General features: G+C 39.4%; 2 protein-coding genes across 4 annotated transcripts in view; one reads left to right on the forward strand and one right to left on the reverse strand.

Moving 5' to 3' along the window:
• Positions 1-364: 364 nt before the first annotated feature.
• On the forward strand, positions 365-1,462 carry LOC149300161 (protein ZBED8L-like). The gene has a single exon (XM_089485578.1). The coding sequence runs from the start codon at positions 365-367 to the stop codon at positions 1,460-1,462; it is 1,098 nt and encodes a 365-aa protein (XP_089341704.1).
• A 10,452-nt stretch (positions 1,463-11,914) lies between these two features.
• LOC149300162 (germ cell-less protein-like 1) overlaps positions 11,915-14,347 on the reverse strand; it is a 28,054-nt gene continuing 25,621 nt past the window's right edge. For all 3 annotated transcript variants that reach the window (XM_089485753.1, XM_089485754.1, XM_089485755.1), the window contains exons 13-14: positions 13,895-13,982; positions 11,915-12,043 (exon numbers count right to left, since the gene is read on the reverse strand). In XM_089485753.1, the coding sequence (XP_089341879.1) occupies positions 11,915-12,043; positions 13,895-13,982 (217 nt within the window). The remainder of the gene's footprint in view (positions 12,044-13,894; positions 13,983-14,347) is intronic.

A 14,347-nucleotide genomic window follows, 5' to 3' on the forward strand; every position in this document is an offset into this window, starting at 1 on the left:
CCCAAAGGTGGGTCGCGACCCTGTCTTCAGTGGGTCAGGGACGGACTGGAGGCATACCGGGAAAATTTCACTTTCCTGGGGCTGCCTTACACATTCTAGCGGCAATTCGAGAGCTGCAGGCTGTCAGGACCACGGTCCGGCATGTACTTTAGTATTACTCCCCGACCGCAAAGCAAGTTGCTTGGTCGCTGTCTGCTCCTAGTGGGAGCTGAATAAAGAGCTGAGGTAAGTATATATTTTTTAGTGTACTAATTATATATATATATTATCTGCTCTGCTGTCCCTATTGCCTGTCCCCCACTAGGACACAGCCCCTGTTACCACACCAAATTCCTTTTTACCGCCAAAACGAAAGCTACAAGAGATGAGGGCATCACAAAAGTGCCTAACATCTTCTTGTTCAAAGCAAGAGCAGGCACTCCGAGCATCTCACCACGTAGCTCATCGTATTGCAAAATGCAAGAAAGCCCACACTATTGCAGAAGACCTTATCTTACCTGCCGCCATTGATATGGCCAGAGAGGTCCTGGATCAATCTGCTGCAGATAAATTGAAGACAATTCCACTATCCAATGACACGAAACCCAGGAGGATTCAAGAAATGTCCGGTGACATAAAACAACAGACCACAGCTCGCATCAACACTAACAAATACTATTCATTACAATTGGATGAATCCACGGATGTTGTGAACCATGCCATTTTCCTGGTTTATGTGAGGCATGTGTGGGAAGGAGACTTTCAGGAGCAGTTTATCTGCAGTAGAGAGCTTCCCACCACTACTACTGCAGAGGACATTTTCAGTACTTTGGATTCATACTTGGGTTCAGTGTGCCTGATATGGGATATGTGTGTCGGAATCACAACTGATCATGCAGAGGTGCGCTGGCTTTCCAGGGGCAAAGTTCTCTCACGTTTACACGAACCGAGAACGGAAATCGCGGCCTTCAGTGACATGTGGCTTGCACAAGTTGCTTATCTTGCAGATGTGTTTGAGCAGCTGAGCTCCTTAAATGTCTCTATGCAAGGGAAGGGACACAATATTTTTGCGCAGACTGAAAAAAATCAAGGCTTTCAAAAAAGAAAATGGCATTGTGGACAAGTCATGTTTCCAAAGAGAGATTTGATATGTTCCCCAATGCTTACACACCTGGACTCCACAGGCAGAAATGAACTGAAGAACACTATAGTAGCCCATCTCACAAAGCTGCAGGAACGTTTTAAAGACTACTTCCCAGAGCAGCACAGGGATGACGGCTGGATACGCAATCCCTTTGGAATTGATTTGGAAAGCGTCATGTTGCCAAGCAACGAAGAGAGAGAGCTTGTAGAGCTTTCATGCGATCAGATACTACATTTTTTTTACAGTTTTGGTGTAATGTTATGGCTGAATATCCTTCCATCTCAACCCATGCCATCAAAGTGGCTTCTCAACTCTGGTTCAGCTAAAGACAAAGCATAGAAACAGAATGGACATTGAACATGACCTCAGAGTTGCTTTGTCTACCATCAGCCCAGACTTTGAGACGCTGCTCAAAAGCAAAAAGCATCCCCAGTTTTCCCATTAGTTCTACCTCATATGTTTCAGTGACTTTTTTTTTATTTATTGGGTTTTTGCCTTTCATTCCACTAGAGCAGTGATTATTGCACAATTAATCTTCAGTAGCGCTGTGATTACTGCATTATTAATTGTGCAATGTATCCGTTTGTTTGTTTACTGTTTAAAAAGTGCATATATATATATATACATGTGGAATACAGCACAAGTTGTTTTATGGAATAAAATATGTTTCGGAAATTAAATTATTTTTGGGTCGCGACTTAATGACCAAAGACAAGTGTGGGTCCTGAGGATACACGGGTTGGGAACCACTGATCTAGAGCAATGGATTGAAAATATATTGCAGGACGACATACGTTATGAAGATTTTCTTCTGTTTATTGGGTTCTTTTTTTGTGACTGTTATCTCTTGCAGTACTAAAGATGTCATCATGGTAAAGTATTACCTGCATTAATATCTTGGAAATGTTTTTTCTTCTTGAGCAAAAACTTATAAAATATTGAAACTATAATTAAATAACCCCCCCCACACACACACACAAACACAGCTCATAGATACTAATAAATCTCTGGGGTTCTGCTTTAATTGTTCTGAAACTATTTACTGAAAATCTGGACTGGTTTGGACAGAAGTGAAAAAACATATTTCATGTATTTAATGTATTCCAATACATTTTTTTCTGTCAACTCCTGGACGGGTTTCCAAATCTGAATCCTTTACAGAAAAAATTGTGCATTTCCAATAATTGTTTATTTAGGACACATTGGGCTGTAGTGCCACACATTTGGCTTCAGTTCTAGCAGAAAAAATTGACTATAGAAATAGAATAGAATTTCTGGTTTTCCAGGGGTCCTCTTCCTACCAGTTTCCAATGGTGGATCAAGATAAAGTAGAAGACCCCAGTCCTGTTCCAAGGGCCTTCTTGTAAAATGTTTATATTAGCACATTATATGAAAATGTTTATATATTATATATATATATATATATATATATATATATAATTTTAGCAGACATATTGCTTTGTTTCTTCTGCTACTGATATACATAGACACAAAACCGCATGCATTCATGACATTCCCTCCTGCATACACACTGACTGACACACACATGGAAACTTTCTACATTCTGTATTTCCAGCAATTCTTTATCCAAGCACAATTATTTCCCCCCAAACCTATGTATTTTAATTTGGCCCCAGCATACGTCAGGCATCTAAACCCCAATCATTTCTGGGCTCGCAATGTGTTGTTTTTTGTTGTTTTTTTTTAAGTAGTGACATTACATTATCTTCCTTCTAGTCTAGAGATGTCCAGTGCATCTCAAAATACAAAAGAATACTTAATAATAAAGGTCTGGCAATTACTTAAGGATGAATCCCAACTGGCCTAAGTGCTTTATTTACCTTTGATGCAATCTAGAATTATTTGTGTATAATTACCATTGGGTTTTTTTTCCATAATGCATCAAAGGCCATGTTCTTTCACTGCATGTAGCTGAATTAGCTGGGAGCAAGCTGGGAGAAATTATCTCTGCTATATGGGACTGAAAAGATCTCTTACCACAGAATTCCCTGCCTGGATTCAGTTCGGAATAGACAAGGCCAGTCGAGGATAAAGAATTCATGTATCTTAGAAAAAATGGTAGCAGGAAAGACCAAGTACAGACCAGTAAGTCTTACATCAGTAGCTGGCAAATTAATGGAAACCATGATAAAGGATAGGATTGTTAAATGGGTTTACAATAGGGGATTCTTATTAAAATACCATTTTTTAATGGGTAGCTTGACCAGTGAGGGGCAGTTTATATCACCCATCTAGATTTCAGTAAGGCATTTGACAATGTCCAGATCTCAAGAGCAGTTTCTGAATCTTACTTTCCAAAGTGTGTACAACTCTGATAATTGTATTTCCTTATCTGGGACACAGGGGTCTCCTCTTGCAGACATAATTGGCCAAGACCATAAAAAAGCCAGTTTTGTGTTTCTCCAAAGGTCATGTTCCTACCAGTATCAGGTGCTTAAGAATAGCACCTTATAATAATTGTAGCAACACATAGAAACAGAATTTGACTTATATTACATCTAAGCCCCTGACCTTATAGTTTTAGATTATGACCTCTTGTTCTAAGCATTTTCCTACTTTGAAATAAACTTCCCTCTTGTACTTTGTTAAATATATTAAAACACATTTTCTTCCAAAGTGTTACAAGAGGTGGGAGCAATATTTTTCCACATTAAAATACAGGTCAGTATATTCATCAACTAGCACCAAGGAGGTATTTCAATAAAAATATTTAGACCATAATAAGACAATGTATGCCTTCTTTAATGTATTTGTAATAAAATACACGGATATAAAATAAGAATAAAAATTGTGAATAAAGTATAAATCACAGATTAGACAGAGACAATGTTTATTTTCATTTTGATATAAGTACGTTTTTGATATAATGGTATACAAGAGATCATCACATTGATTAAAAGGAGAAAACGAGCATGAGATGTTATTATATGAAATGTATCCATCTAAGCAAATATATTAAGTACAGTAACTCCGGCCACTGCTCTGATACATTTTATCCATAAATGATCCTGCCGGGGCAGCGAGGCTTTAAATTATAAATGATCTTATTGCAGAAATCACTTAAGGTGATAGGCGAGCGTCAAGTTACTAAAACTACCTGACATTATTTAGAAAATAAGAAAAGTAGACGTGCGATCTAAATCAGCCAATCAGTGGCAGAAAATCACTCGATTAGAAATTAATGTTAGCGATTTCTTGTTAGGACTCTAGGACTCTCAGCCAGCCAGTGTTGGAGCTGACTGGTGGCCCGTCACAGGCCCGCAGGCAGCTGTACATGGGCAAGGCTACTCTTGGATCTGTTATAAAAGGGCAATCTGTCCCTAGAAGAGCAGGTCAGGGGCTGCCACCTATTCAGCCCTGTTTCTCCAGGAAGGTCTGGGTTGCCTGGTGCTAATACTAGCCCTGGGCTTCTAACAATTTTATAAAATCTTGCTTTGGGCGATATTGTTGAATATTTGATCATAAAAATTACGATATAAAGCCTAACAACTCTGATCTAATAATCTAAAAATGGAATAGTTTCTAGATTTTGCTGGTTCTACAAGATGATCACGTAGTTTCTCTCCGAAGAGCTAAAAGCTGACTATACAGCAAACACAGAAAAAATAGCATCTCCAGCTAGGCGTGGGTCGTGGGTAATGGTAGGCAAATCAGAAACTCGCACTTTAATTTTATGACAGCCTTCTGGCAGTAAATGTCATAAAACTCATGCTGCTAATTTCTTGATTTTTGCTATTTTTGCTTCACCATCAGGAGTTTTAGAGGAGTTTGAAGGAAGCTTAATGTGTTCATAGATGAATGGTGGTCAACTGCTAAGACAAATATACCATACTGATAAAAAGACGCCAATAAACAGAGTGCTGTTTTGCTAGCACAATGTATAGGTGAAATGTTACCTTTTTATCCGACTGTGTTAACCTCTGTCACATCTGCTGAAAGGCTGTTCCACTTTTCTACTACTCTATACTACTAAGTATAGTAAAGCTTACTTATGTTACATCTAAGCCTTTGGCTCTATTTATCTTTGTTGAATACTTTTACCTAGTTACATCTTTCTTAGTGTGGATGACAAAAGTCAGTTAATCTTAACCTACCCAAGATATCCTTAATTGCAATTACCCATGCGAAGGTGTGTGTGGGGGGGTTAATCCTCTATAGTGCCTGCAGTCACCACATCCATAGATAGAGACACGAAGCTCTGGAGTGATCTTACTATGAAGAATGTTCTTCCCAGTTTGATATGGAGCTGTAAAAATCAGTCATCTTATCCATTCAGTCACGTTTTCAGCTCATACCTCATTACCCTTGTGAATATATGCCGGTAAATGTTTGCCTTACTAGCTGCAACTTCATATTGCATATGGTTACTGAGTCTACGAGTATCTCCACAGCTTTTGTCCAGTGGCGAATGGCCCAATCTTCTACCATTTAGCTCACAAACGATGAGTTTTTACTGCACAAACGCATCACATTACATTTATTAATATTGAATCTGATCAACTACATCTCTGACGATTCCCATTCATTTAAATCATTGTGCAACAAGCATACTTTGTGAGCTGAATCTTTAACCCTACACAGTTTGCGGTCATCTCCAAAACCAGAAATTATGCCTTAAATAGCAAAAGGACCTAGAACTGTGCCTTGTGAAAACTTCATCAAAAAATGAACTCCTTTTTATATTGTTAGAAATAAGGCACTTCTCGGATTTTTGGCCTCTCACACGCCCTGTACCCTCTTCTCTATCATGGCACACTATGCATGCGCAACATTGCGTGACAGAATAGAGTACAGTGGGTGCAAACACAGTCTTCCCTGTGGTCGTTTAGCAAAGATTATATATATTATATACACACACACATATATATACACACACATGCTTTGCTTTAAGCATCATCCTGATGACCCGATGACAGGTCCACCTGTAAATGTTGTAGGTGTCACACTGTGTAATTAATGCATGGGGTGTCTGCAATGAATTGTTTAACCCTTGAATGCCTTTTGCAGCATCTGGCAGTGGTCTACCATGAATGGATGGCTCTCTTCTTTTATTATAATGGTTAACCTCCAGGGCCATCTTCAGGTTCAGAAAGCAATTTCTCACCTCTTGTCATCCCTCACTTGTACAATGAATTGGCACATAAAAAAAGTGAAAGGATTTAATTAATATTGGCTTTTATTACCTTGACAGAAATGCAAACATAAGGTGTGACACCTTATAGAAGGCCTTGGCCGGATTATCACAACTGGTTTTGATGTGAATCAGAATTAGCTAGCCCCCCCTCCACCTCACTTCACCTACAATAAACATCTGAGCCTTAAGTACTCCACAATCCGAGGGACACATAAAAAATGTTCTTCTGCAAGCGGTCATAATGTGCTGCCTGCATTCCGAGAGACATTCCAGAGAGCAAGCGAGGATATAAATATTTCACTTCAGAATTTAAGAGAAATAAACACTTACATTGTTTATTTGTACAGGCAGTCCTCACACTTGAATTATTTAAGGTTTCTGGAAATGATTAAAAAGGTCCAAATGCTCATAGACTTTAACACAAATCACATAAATGGGGCTGACAGGACACCACAAACAACCATAAACACTACAATCACCTTAAACCTTCTTGGAAGAGAGGTTTACTGCTGGGCTGGCCCTCCATGACACGTAATGAAGTCGGTAAGCTGAAATGCTCTAAATTTCTAGAACCTAGAAATGTTGTTTGTGCCGATTTAAAATCTGCCACTTGTCAGAGCGCTATAGAAACTGTATCTTCAGTCCTGCTGAGGGGCTCTGACGCTCTCAAGTGGAATAACCCTGAAGAGTAGTAATGTCAAGATTTGAGGGTTGGGGAAGGAGCCCTAGTCTGGTCTCTCTGCAGCAGATATATCTTTTAACAAATAAAGGGCCACCACGGTTAACCTGCACAATGCTAAATGAGTGTTTTTTTGCATACATTAAAGTGCATGTTAACATCCAACTCACAATTATGATAAAACAGCATGAACGCTTGAAGACACAAGCTGCTTTCCCTGAGCGACCATCGATGGTCCTGCGATGAGACGTTTCCTGTAAACCTAGGGTGACAGAGGGGAACCACCGAGGAGCTATCCGGTAGAGTAGCATCTGGGAGAACCTCCGGTCCCCTGGAAGAGAGGCATCAGAGACAACTAAGCATACAACAGATACGTTTCTGGAAGTTGTGTCTGCATCTGGAAAATAGACTTCTTCCATATTCCTAAGGGGGAATGTGGCACCAGAAGATGATTTGGGGCGACCCATTGTGGTCTAACCAGCACTTTTTCCCACCACTGACTTCAATAAAAAAAAAAAGGTTTCTTCAATATGAACATAAAATGTTTAATACCTCTTTGTGTATATTATATTCTTAGCACATCTTAAAGATGATGTTCAACCTGGACAAGCCAACTTTAGAGTGTCAAGTAAATAAAAAATTAGCAGACCTGGTTCATTCTTTCCTCGGAAGTTTTACAAATGCAGAAGAGAGAAATTGGTTTCTATTGTAACCTACCAGTGCCTGTGTTTGTGTCACATGGCAATTGTTCCCCCAAAAAAATATGAATGAGGGAAAATGTCAAATAAAAAGTTCACATTTTAGCTATAAACAGTAAGAGGAATGACATCAGATTACAGCATACTCGAGGGGATGGGCCTAGATATGGGAGGGGCTACCTCCAGAGAACAATAGGTTGGGAGTGGGAGGAGAATTGGGTGGCAGTGGGTGTGGCTAAACACTGCTCTGCTTCTCCAGAGAACAAGGATTATGACCTGGAGAATCAGGGAAGCAGCACTTTACCCAGAGCCTCCAATGTTTATAATGCTACAATTAGTTAAAAAGTGTCACTTTCTGTTTGAAAGTTGGAAAGACAAATGTAAACACTTAATTTGTCTGCCTGTTTTTTGTTTTTAAATAATACCATCCCACATGGTTAACGCTACCTTATAAGAACAGTTTTATGAAGCATTAAACGATTGAAAGATATCTCAGGTATAGAAGGTCATTGTAAATCGCTACCCCATTAACCTGCCTAATCAAAATGTAATGGGAGACCACAAATAATCCAACAATGTGGGTACATACTTATTATTTATTGTTTTATATAGTGCCATCATATTCTGCAATGCTGTACAATAGGGCAACGATGATAAGATACATTTCTGTATATTATATGCAAATATATATATTTAAGAAAAGCAGCAGCACCCTAGGGGAATACAGTTGCTTGCTGCTCAGAAAAATCTCAAAAATGTAGTTATTCCAAAACTAGGGTTAACCACAAAAGGTATATACCAGGTTTAACAGAACCTTTTCCCAACTGGTGGTAAATATACTAAATTGAGTCACAAAGTGAATACACAAAAGAAAATGAAATAAATATTAGCACATAGGAACAAGAGAGGCCAAATCAAAAAGAGTTAGAGAAAACTCCTTCCGACCAATTGGGATGTCAAATCCTAATAAGTCTGCAATAGATATTAGTAAGAAATGCAATCTATATCCTATGAAAATAAAAAACCTTCTGTAGGTATTTTTAGGTAGCATACATTTTTGATTGTATATCAGGTACATTTGTAGTTGAAATTTCCCAGGTTGGTGTAATGGTGTTAGTCATTATATATTAAGTATGGTATTATATATACTTTCACCGTTACACTCTCCCTTTGGTTGCTCAGACACCAGGCCAGCTAATTGCTTTGCGCATGATTGTTTTTTTTGTTTTTTGTTTTTAATTAAGCATACGTACAGATACTGTCAGAAGACAAAAACAATGTTGATAAATATTAAGGTTCTCTATCGCACCTTGGTCACGAGCTGGAGTTGCACCAAACTCTTTACTGAACCGCTATGGCGTCAGTTACCCATAAACAGATAGATGTTAACAGTTTCTCATCTCAGCATTGCCTCGTCTATTTACCAGATAAGCTTCACTTGCTATCCGGATTTCTTCAGACTATCAGCCGTTCTGGGTCTCTTTAGTTGCCAGCTGTGGGATTCCAGGTTCCCTTGTTGCTTGTAGCCTACTCGCCTCGGTAATGGTGATTTCCATAGTGACTGCCCCCCCAGGATTGCTTTTGTGCCACTTGCCTGTGAAGAGATCTGAGAGCTGAGTTAATAAGCTGGGCACAGAATACCTCATTTGGAATCTGGTGAAGTTATTCTTCACGATTCATTTCCTTGGAACAGCAGCAAGCGATCGTGACATCAGTCTGCTTTGCTGTGAACAAATTACGAAACAACCTTGGCACTTTTAGGCTGGCGGCCACCAAGTGATGTAAGTGTGGCTGACAGATGGATATGAAGGCCATGTGTTACATTCTTATCCATGGTAGGGCTGGGCACATGCAGCCACTGGCGGCACAGTACATTGTACCATATCTACCGCTGGAGCATTTGCCTAGTGGCCATCAGTCACGATCTGGATAAATCGCTCCATAGATCCTAAAGAACAAGCAATGTAATGGTTTAAATTACCTTAACAAAATCTAGACCTAAACGCAGAACCTGAAAACCCACCAACATGTTAACTCAGTTCATCCTGCCTCCATAGCACTTTTAGACACTGGTCATTAACCGCAAGACATGTTAGTCACTCCACCTGAGCAGCATTACCGCTATCAAAGGTTTGAGCGTAAGGTGACTTTTTCACACAAGGGCATTTGATGTCCCATACATAAATTACGGGGGTTCTTTCTCTACAAATGAAGCACTGATGGGAGAGTTTGCGGGAGAGCTGTGGCTTCACTATACATCATGAAAGGAGAACCCCAGTGAACATCTGCTGCAGGAAGAGCTTGGCTGGCCCGGTATACTCCAGAGCTTAATCACCGAGTTTTCTGAAAACTGGCCCAATACATGGTATGTCGCACAGTAACATGTCACACATTTCCATTATGAAAGAAATCTGCAACAGTGCAAGTGATGTTACTTTATTGAACTTTCATTTAGTTTGAACAATTTTAACGTACAACAGGTTAAACTTTGGGAATCTTAAAGAGATCCCTTATGTAAACAGAAAAAATATACTTTAACGTGCACAGCCTGTGAGTTAAAATGACATATTACAAAAACATTGCCATTTATGTTGGCCTAACAGTCATTTCAGCCATGTATATATATATATATATATATATATATATATATATATATATATATATATTCAGAAACAGCTATAAAAATACTAATAACTAAACTTCGATCCATTGCTTATACAAAACAATCATAAAAAAAACAAGTCTTGAAAACATTATAATTCTGCTTTATGTAACAAGAGCCACAGAATTGTGACCGTTATTCATTAACAAAGGGCTAATAATATACGCGCCGTTTAACCGTACATTCGGTGAACAGCGAGAACGTGTATGAATATGTATACTGAATATGTATATTGAGTTATGGAGGCGTCACGCTGCACGTAAGCGACAGCCTTCTGTCTAGGAGACATTATACTGGAGAATCTCTAATGAAACCACTGGGATGGCAGCGCCATCTCCTCCACTCCTGTGACATTGACAAACGACTAACAGGGAGAAGAAGCGTTTTATATAAAAGTACATTTTTATTTATAAACTAAAAAAAGGCTTTCCACATGGATTTCTGAATTAGGACAGAGTGCGTGTATGTATATATATATATATATATATATATATATATATATATATATATATATATGTATATGTGTTTAGTAATCTGATGAGAGAGTCGGTACTGTACGTTTTGAGTGGTATGGCACAAAGCAAAGCAGTGCGAGTGACAGGCATACTTTGAAATGCCACCGACAGAGTCCAGGACTATCAAGGGGCTTCATCTATTATTTGTCTCTAAGAATACGTAAATTAAATGGTGAATAATGATTAATTAACGAAGAGTTTTTTTACTGATTCCGGTCAAATGTCTGATCTTACTCGAAGATGAAAGCTGAGGTAGCCAGGAATTGACAAAACGTTGGATTTTGTGCATGAGGTCTGTTAAACTCTTCTAGCTTCGATGCTAGGTCACTATAAGGCTTCTGCTTTCCTCTTCAGCCATCCATAAGAGTATAAATTACTTTTTGTTATGGAAAGAGGTAATTAACAAAAGATATTTAAGGCGTTTAGGCGAACTATAATAAGCTCACTTTTCTTTGTTATATGGTTATTAACACGGCCATATGTATAATAACTTATCTAGTTGTGCGATGCAACAGAATGCAGCGGTGACATTCTAAATGAAGGACTTTTCACATCACCTGCAAATGACTTTTACAATATATACAGATTACATTTCAGAATGTTCCCAGAGGAGAAATGCCATTGGGGGGAGGGGGAGAAACAAAAAACATACAAACAACAAAAAAAAACACATAGCTACTAAAGAAACAAAAAAATCTGCATGGCAGATGTGAGTTGCTCTGAAATGCTACATTACAGAAATCATTTGCTGTCACTCTTCATAAAGAGAAAATTGGAGATGTGTATAATCAGTTCTTTATGTAAAAAAAACAAAACAAAAACAAAAAAAGCACTTGTGGCCGTTTATACGTAGCCGACGAGGCAGCCTGCAGCAAGGCCTTCCGGGAAAGAAGGCTGGTTACATTCTGAGAGCCACGTGTCTCAGGCCCTGCCAACGAACAATAGGCTCGTTTCTAGCGTTAAGCACCATAGGCTTTGGACCAAACGAAACCAGATGGCGAAGCAGTGCAAAGCAAAGCAAATACTCCCTTTTTTTTGGAAAAGTCACAAAAACGAGATCCCCTGGTTGGGTCTCCATGCGTTCAGTTCTCAGGGTTGTCCATCTGACCTTCAGCCTCCATCCTCTTCTCAGGTGATGTGTACAAGAAGTTGCAGCAAATATAAAGTGGAAACAAGAGCAGTCGGCTATCTAAGTTCATCACGACTTGTTCCTGGTCGACAAATTAACGATAGAGGGAAAAAAAACATCAAGAAAGAAAACTGGTAACAGAGTCTTAATAACTATAAGCCAGAACTCCATGAACAAGAAAGACGCTGTGTGACCGGGGTGATGATATTCTTTGCTTCAAGATCATCGAAAGGAAATGCCACTGAACAAGAGACCTAGTAGGGTAGCAACGGGATTTTGAACCTCTTGGTCATAGCCAATGCCACGGGCATCCCCAGCATCTATTCTTCATTACGTGGGGCTAATCATACAATTTAACATCATCATTCCAAGCTCTGGGGCTATTACACACTTAATAAGACAGGGATGTGTGTCAGCCTGGAGGGGTCACGACACAAGCCCTAACTGCTGTAATAATTTCTTAATTTAAAGGGACACCTCAGCCATCATATGTGCTTTAGCATGCGATACTCACTTTGACTTTAGTGCAAATTCATGGTGGGAATCAGAATCCCCTTCTTTGCATTTGCACTTGTGTCTCTATTCCCCAGTGCTTTGGGCTGCAGAAGATGCGTATTAACTCATTTTCTGTCTACCAGTGCATTCTATATTTCCAACCAGCAAAAAGTGCACCCCCTGATTTTAAAGCGATTATCCCTTTTAAGCGGCCAAACCAGCGTGAAGAGGTAAGGAGCTTTATTTTTTCATGTGCAGGTTAACAATGCATATTGAAGCACTTAAACAATGTGACTGAGAAACCATAGCTATAAAGATGTCCAGGTTTCTATTTGGGTCAAAATACTGCTATACAGGGAATTTCTGCTAAAGAAATTCCACAATTCCTACAGAGCGTGAGATCTGCAGGCTGATCCTCGCTCCCTGCTCCATCTAATATTCAAAGATACAAAAGGGTACTGATTTAAAGAAACGGTGTGTTTATACACATTCTGAAGATTTATTAACTTTTTAGGGGGAGGAGGAATAATGGCTTTTCTAAAAAGTATAACAAAAAAAAAAAAAAAGGAAGCTCTATCCTGTGCATTGAAAGAAACAAATCATGCATCCACTTATATTAGGTTTCGGAAACAGATTTGAAATACGACAGACAGCATAAGAAATAGTCCTTGAATAAAACATGAAACAGAGTGAAGTATGAAGTCCCCGGGTACAGAATATGTACATAGCTACGAATTCATTTGTCCTTTATAATTTATCAAATATAATTTTTCAGTCCATTTCATAGACACCTCTGTCCTTTCGGTGTGAACTCCACTTCTGGACGGTAAATTTTAAATGACGGACAAACAACCTGACTGTAACAAGGATTAACATGGATTAACAAGCTCCCCTGTAGCACGGGGGGACAGTCTTGATTTTCCAGCCCTGTTGGCACTTGTTTGGCCTGAGCCAGGGCAGCTCCCCGCAGCGGGCACCATCATCACAACGAAGCGCAGGGATATAACGTCATATCCTGGCACACAGCGCCTATGCAGGCTGTGTCAGGTCCATAATGTAAATGGGCCGGTTTGGGAGATCAGAGATCTTCCCTGTAACCAGCCCATTGAATAGAAGCACACCAGGGGGCTTGACCACCCAAGAGAACGATATGCCCCCACTGGTTTTGCGGCAAGGCCAAAACAGTAGATGGACAGCCACACAATGACTATGGCCAGGCATGGCACATGATAATCATGAAGCCGTAATTGCTGTTGGTTGATAAAAACACAATTCTAATCTATTCAGACACAGCACTGAACAGTAACTACACTTAGCTATCCTTGCGTACCCCTGTGTGTTCATTAAACAAGATCTCCAGTCATTGTTATTTTCAGAACAGCACCAAACACACCTCGGAGAGTATGAGATATATAATTGTTTTTAGTCTATGACATACCTGATCTTTTTCAAGGCTGAGGATCTGATAGCCACTCGTCCGATTGCAAATAACTTTTCCATTGCTATCAAAGGAGGCCAAGCGTAACCTAATGGTACAAAATGTAAGGAATAATATGAAACTGCTGGCCTTCAAGACTTTCCGGATTCTACATGTGTGGACATGCCACATATTACCTAGTATCATTTTCTTACACTAAAGCAAAAATCCCTATGATGAAGCCACATACAATTAAAATGGCTAATTACTCATGTAATGTATCACGATAAACTTCTAATTTATAGACAAACACATTACCTGGCACAGAATCACAAACAAGCCGAAGCATCAGGTAAATAGGGTCCCGCTTCCAAGCTTACAACACATTCTAGACTACGGAGTTTTTATGTAAGACGATAATGAGAGCTGGGAGCCCCACAATGGACCTTAAGGGCCACCATGTGGTGGGTTAGT

Source organism: Sceloporus occidentalis, unplaced genomic scaffold (assembly GCF_023333645.1).
Source record: "Sceloporus occidentalis isolate IW3139 unplaced genomic scaffold, rSceOcc1.0.p SCAF_26, whole genome shotgun sequence".
In the NCBI taxonomy this organism is placed as follows: domain Eukaryota; kingdom Metazoa; phylum Chordata; class Lepidosauria; order Squamata; family Phrynosomatidae; genus Sceloporus; species Sceloporus occidentalis.

Bases quoted from the DNA above. Each gene is read 5' to 3' on its own strand.
- LOC149300161 (XM_089485578.1), top strand. From the start codon at position 365: ATGAGGGCATCACAAAAGTGCCTAACATCTTCTTGTTCAAAGCAAGAG.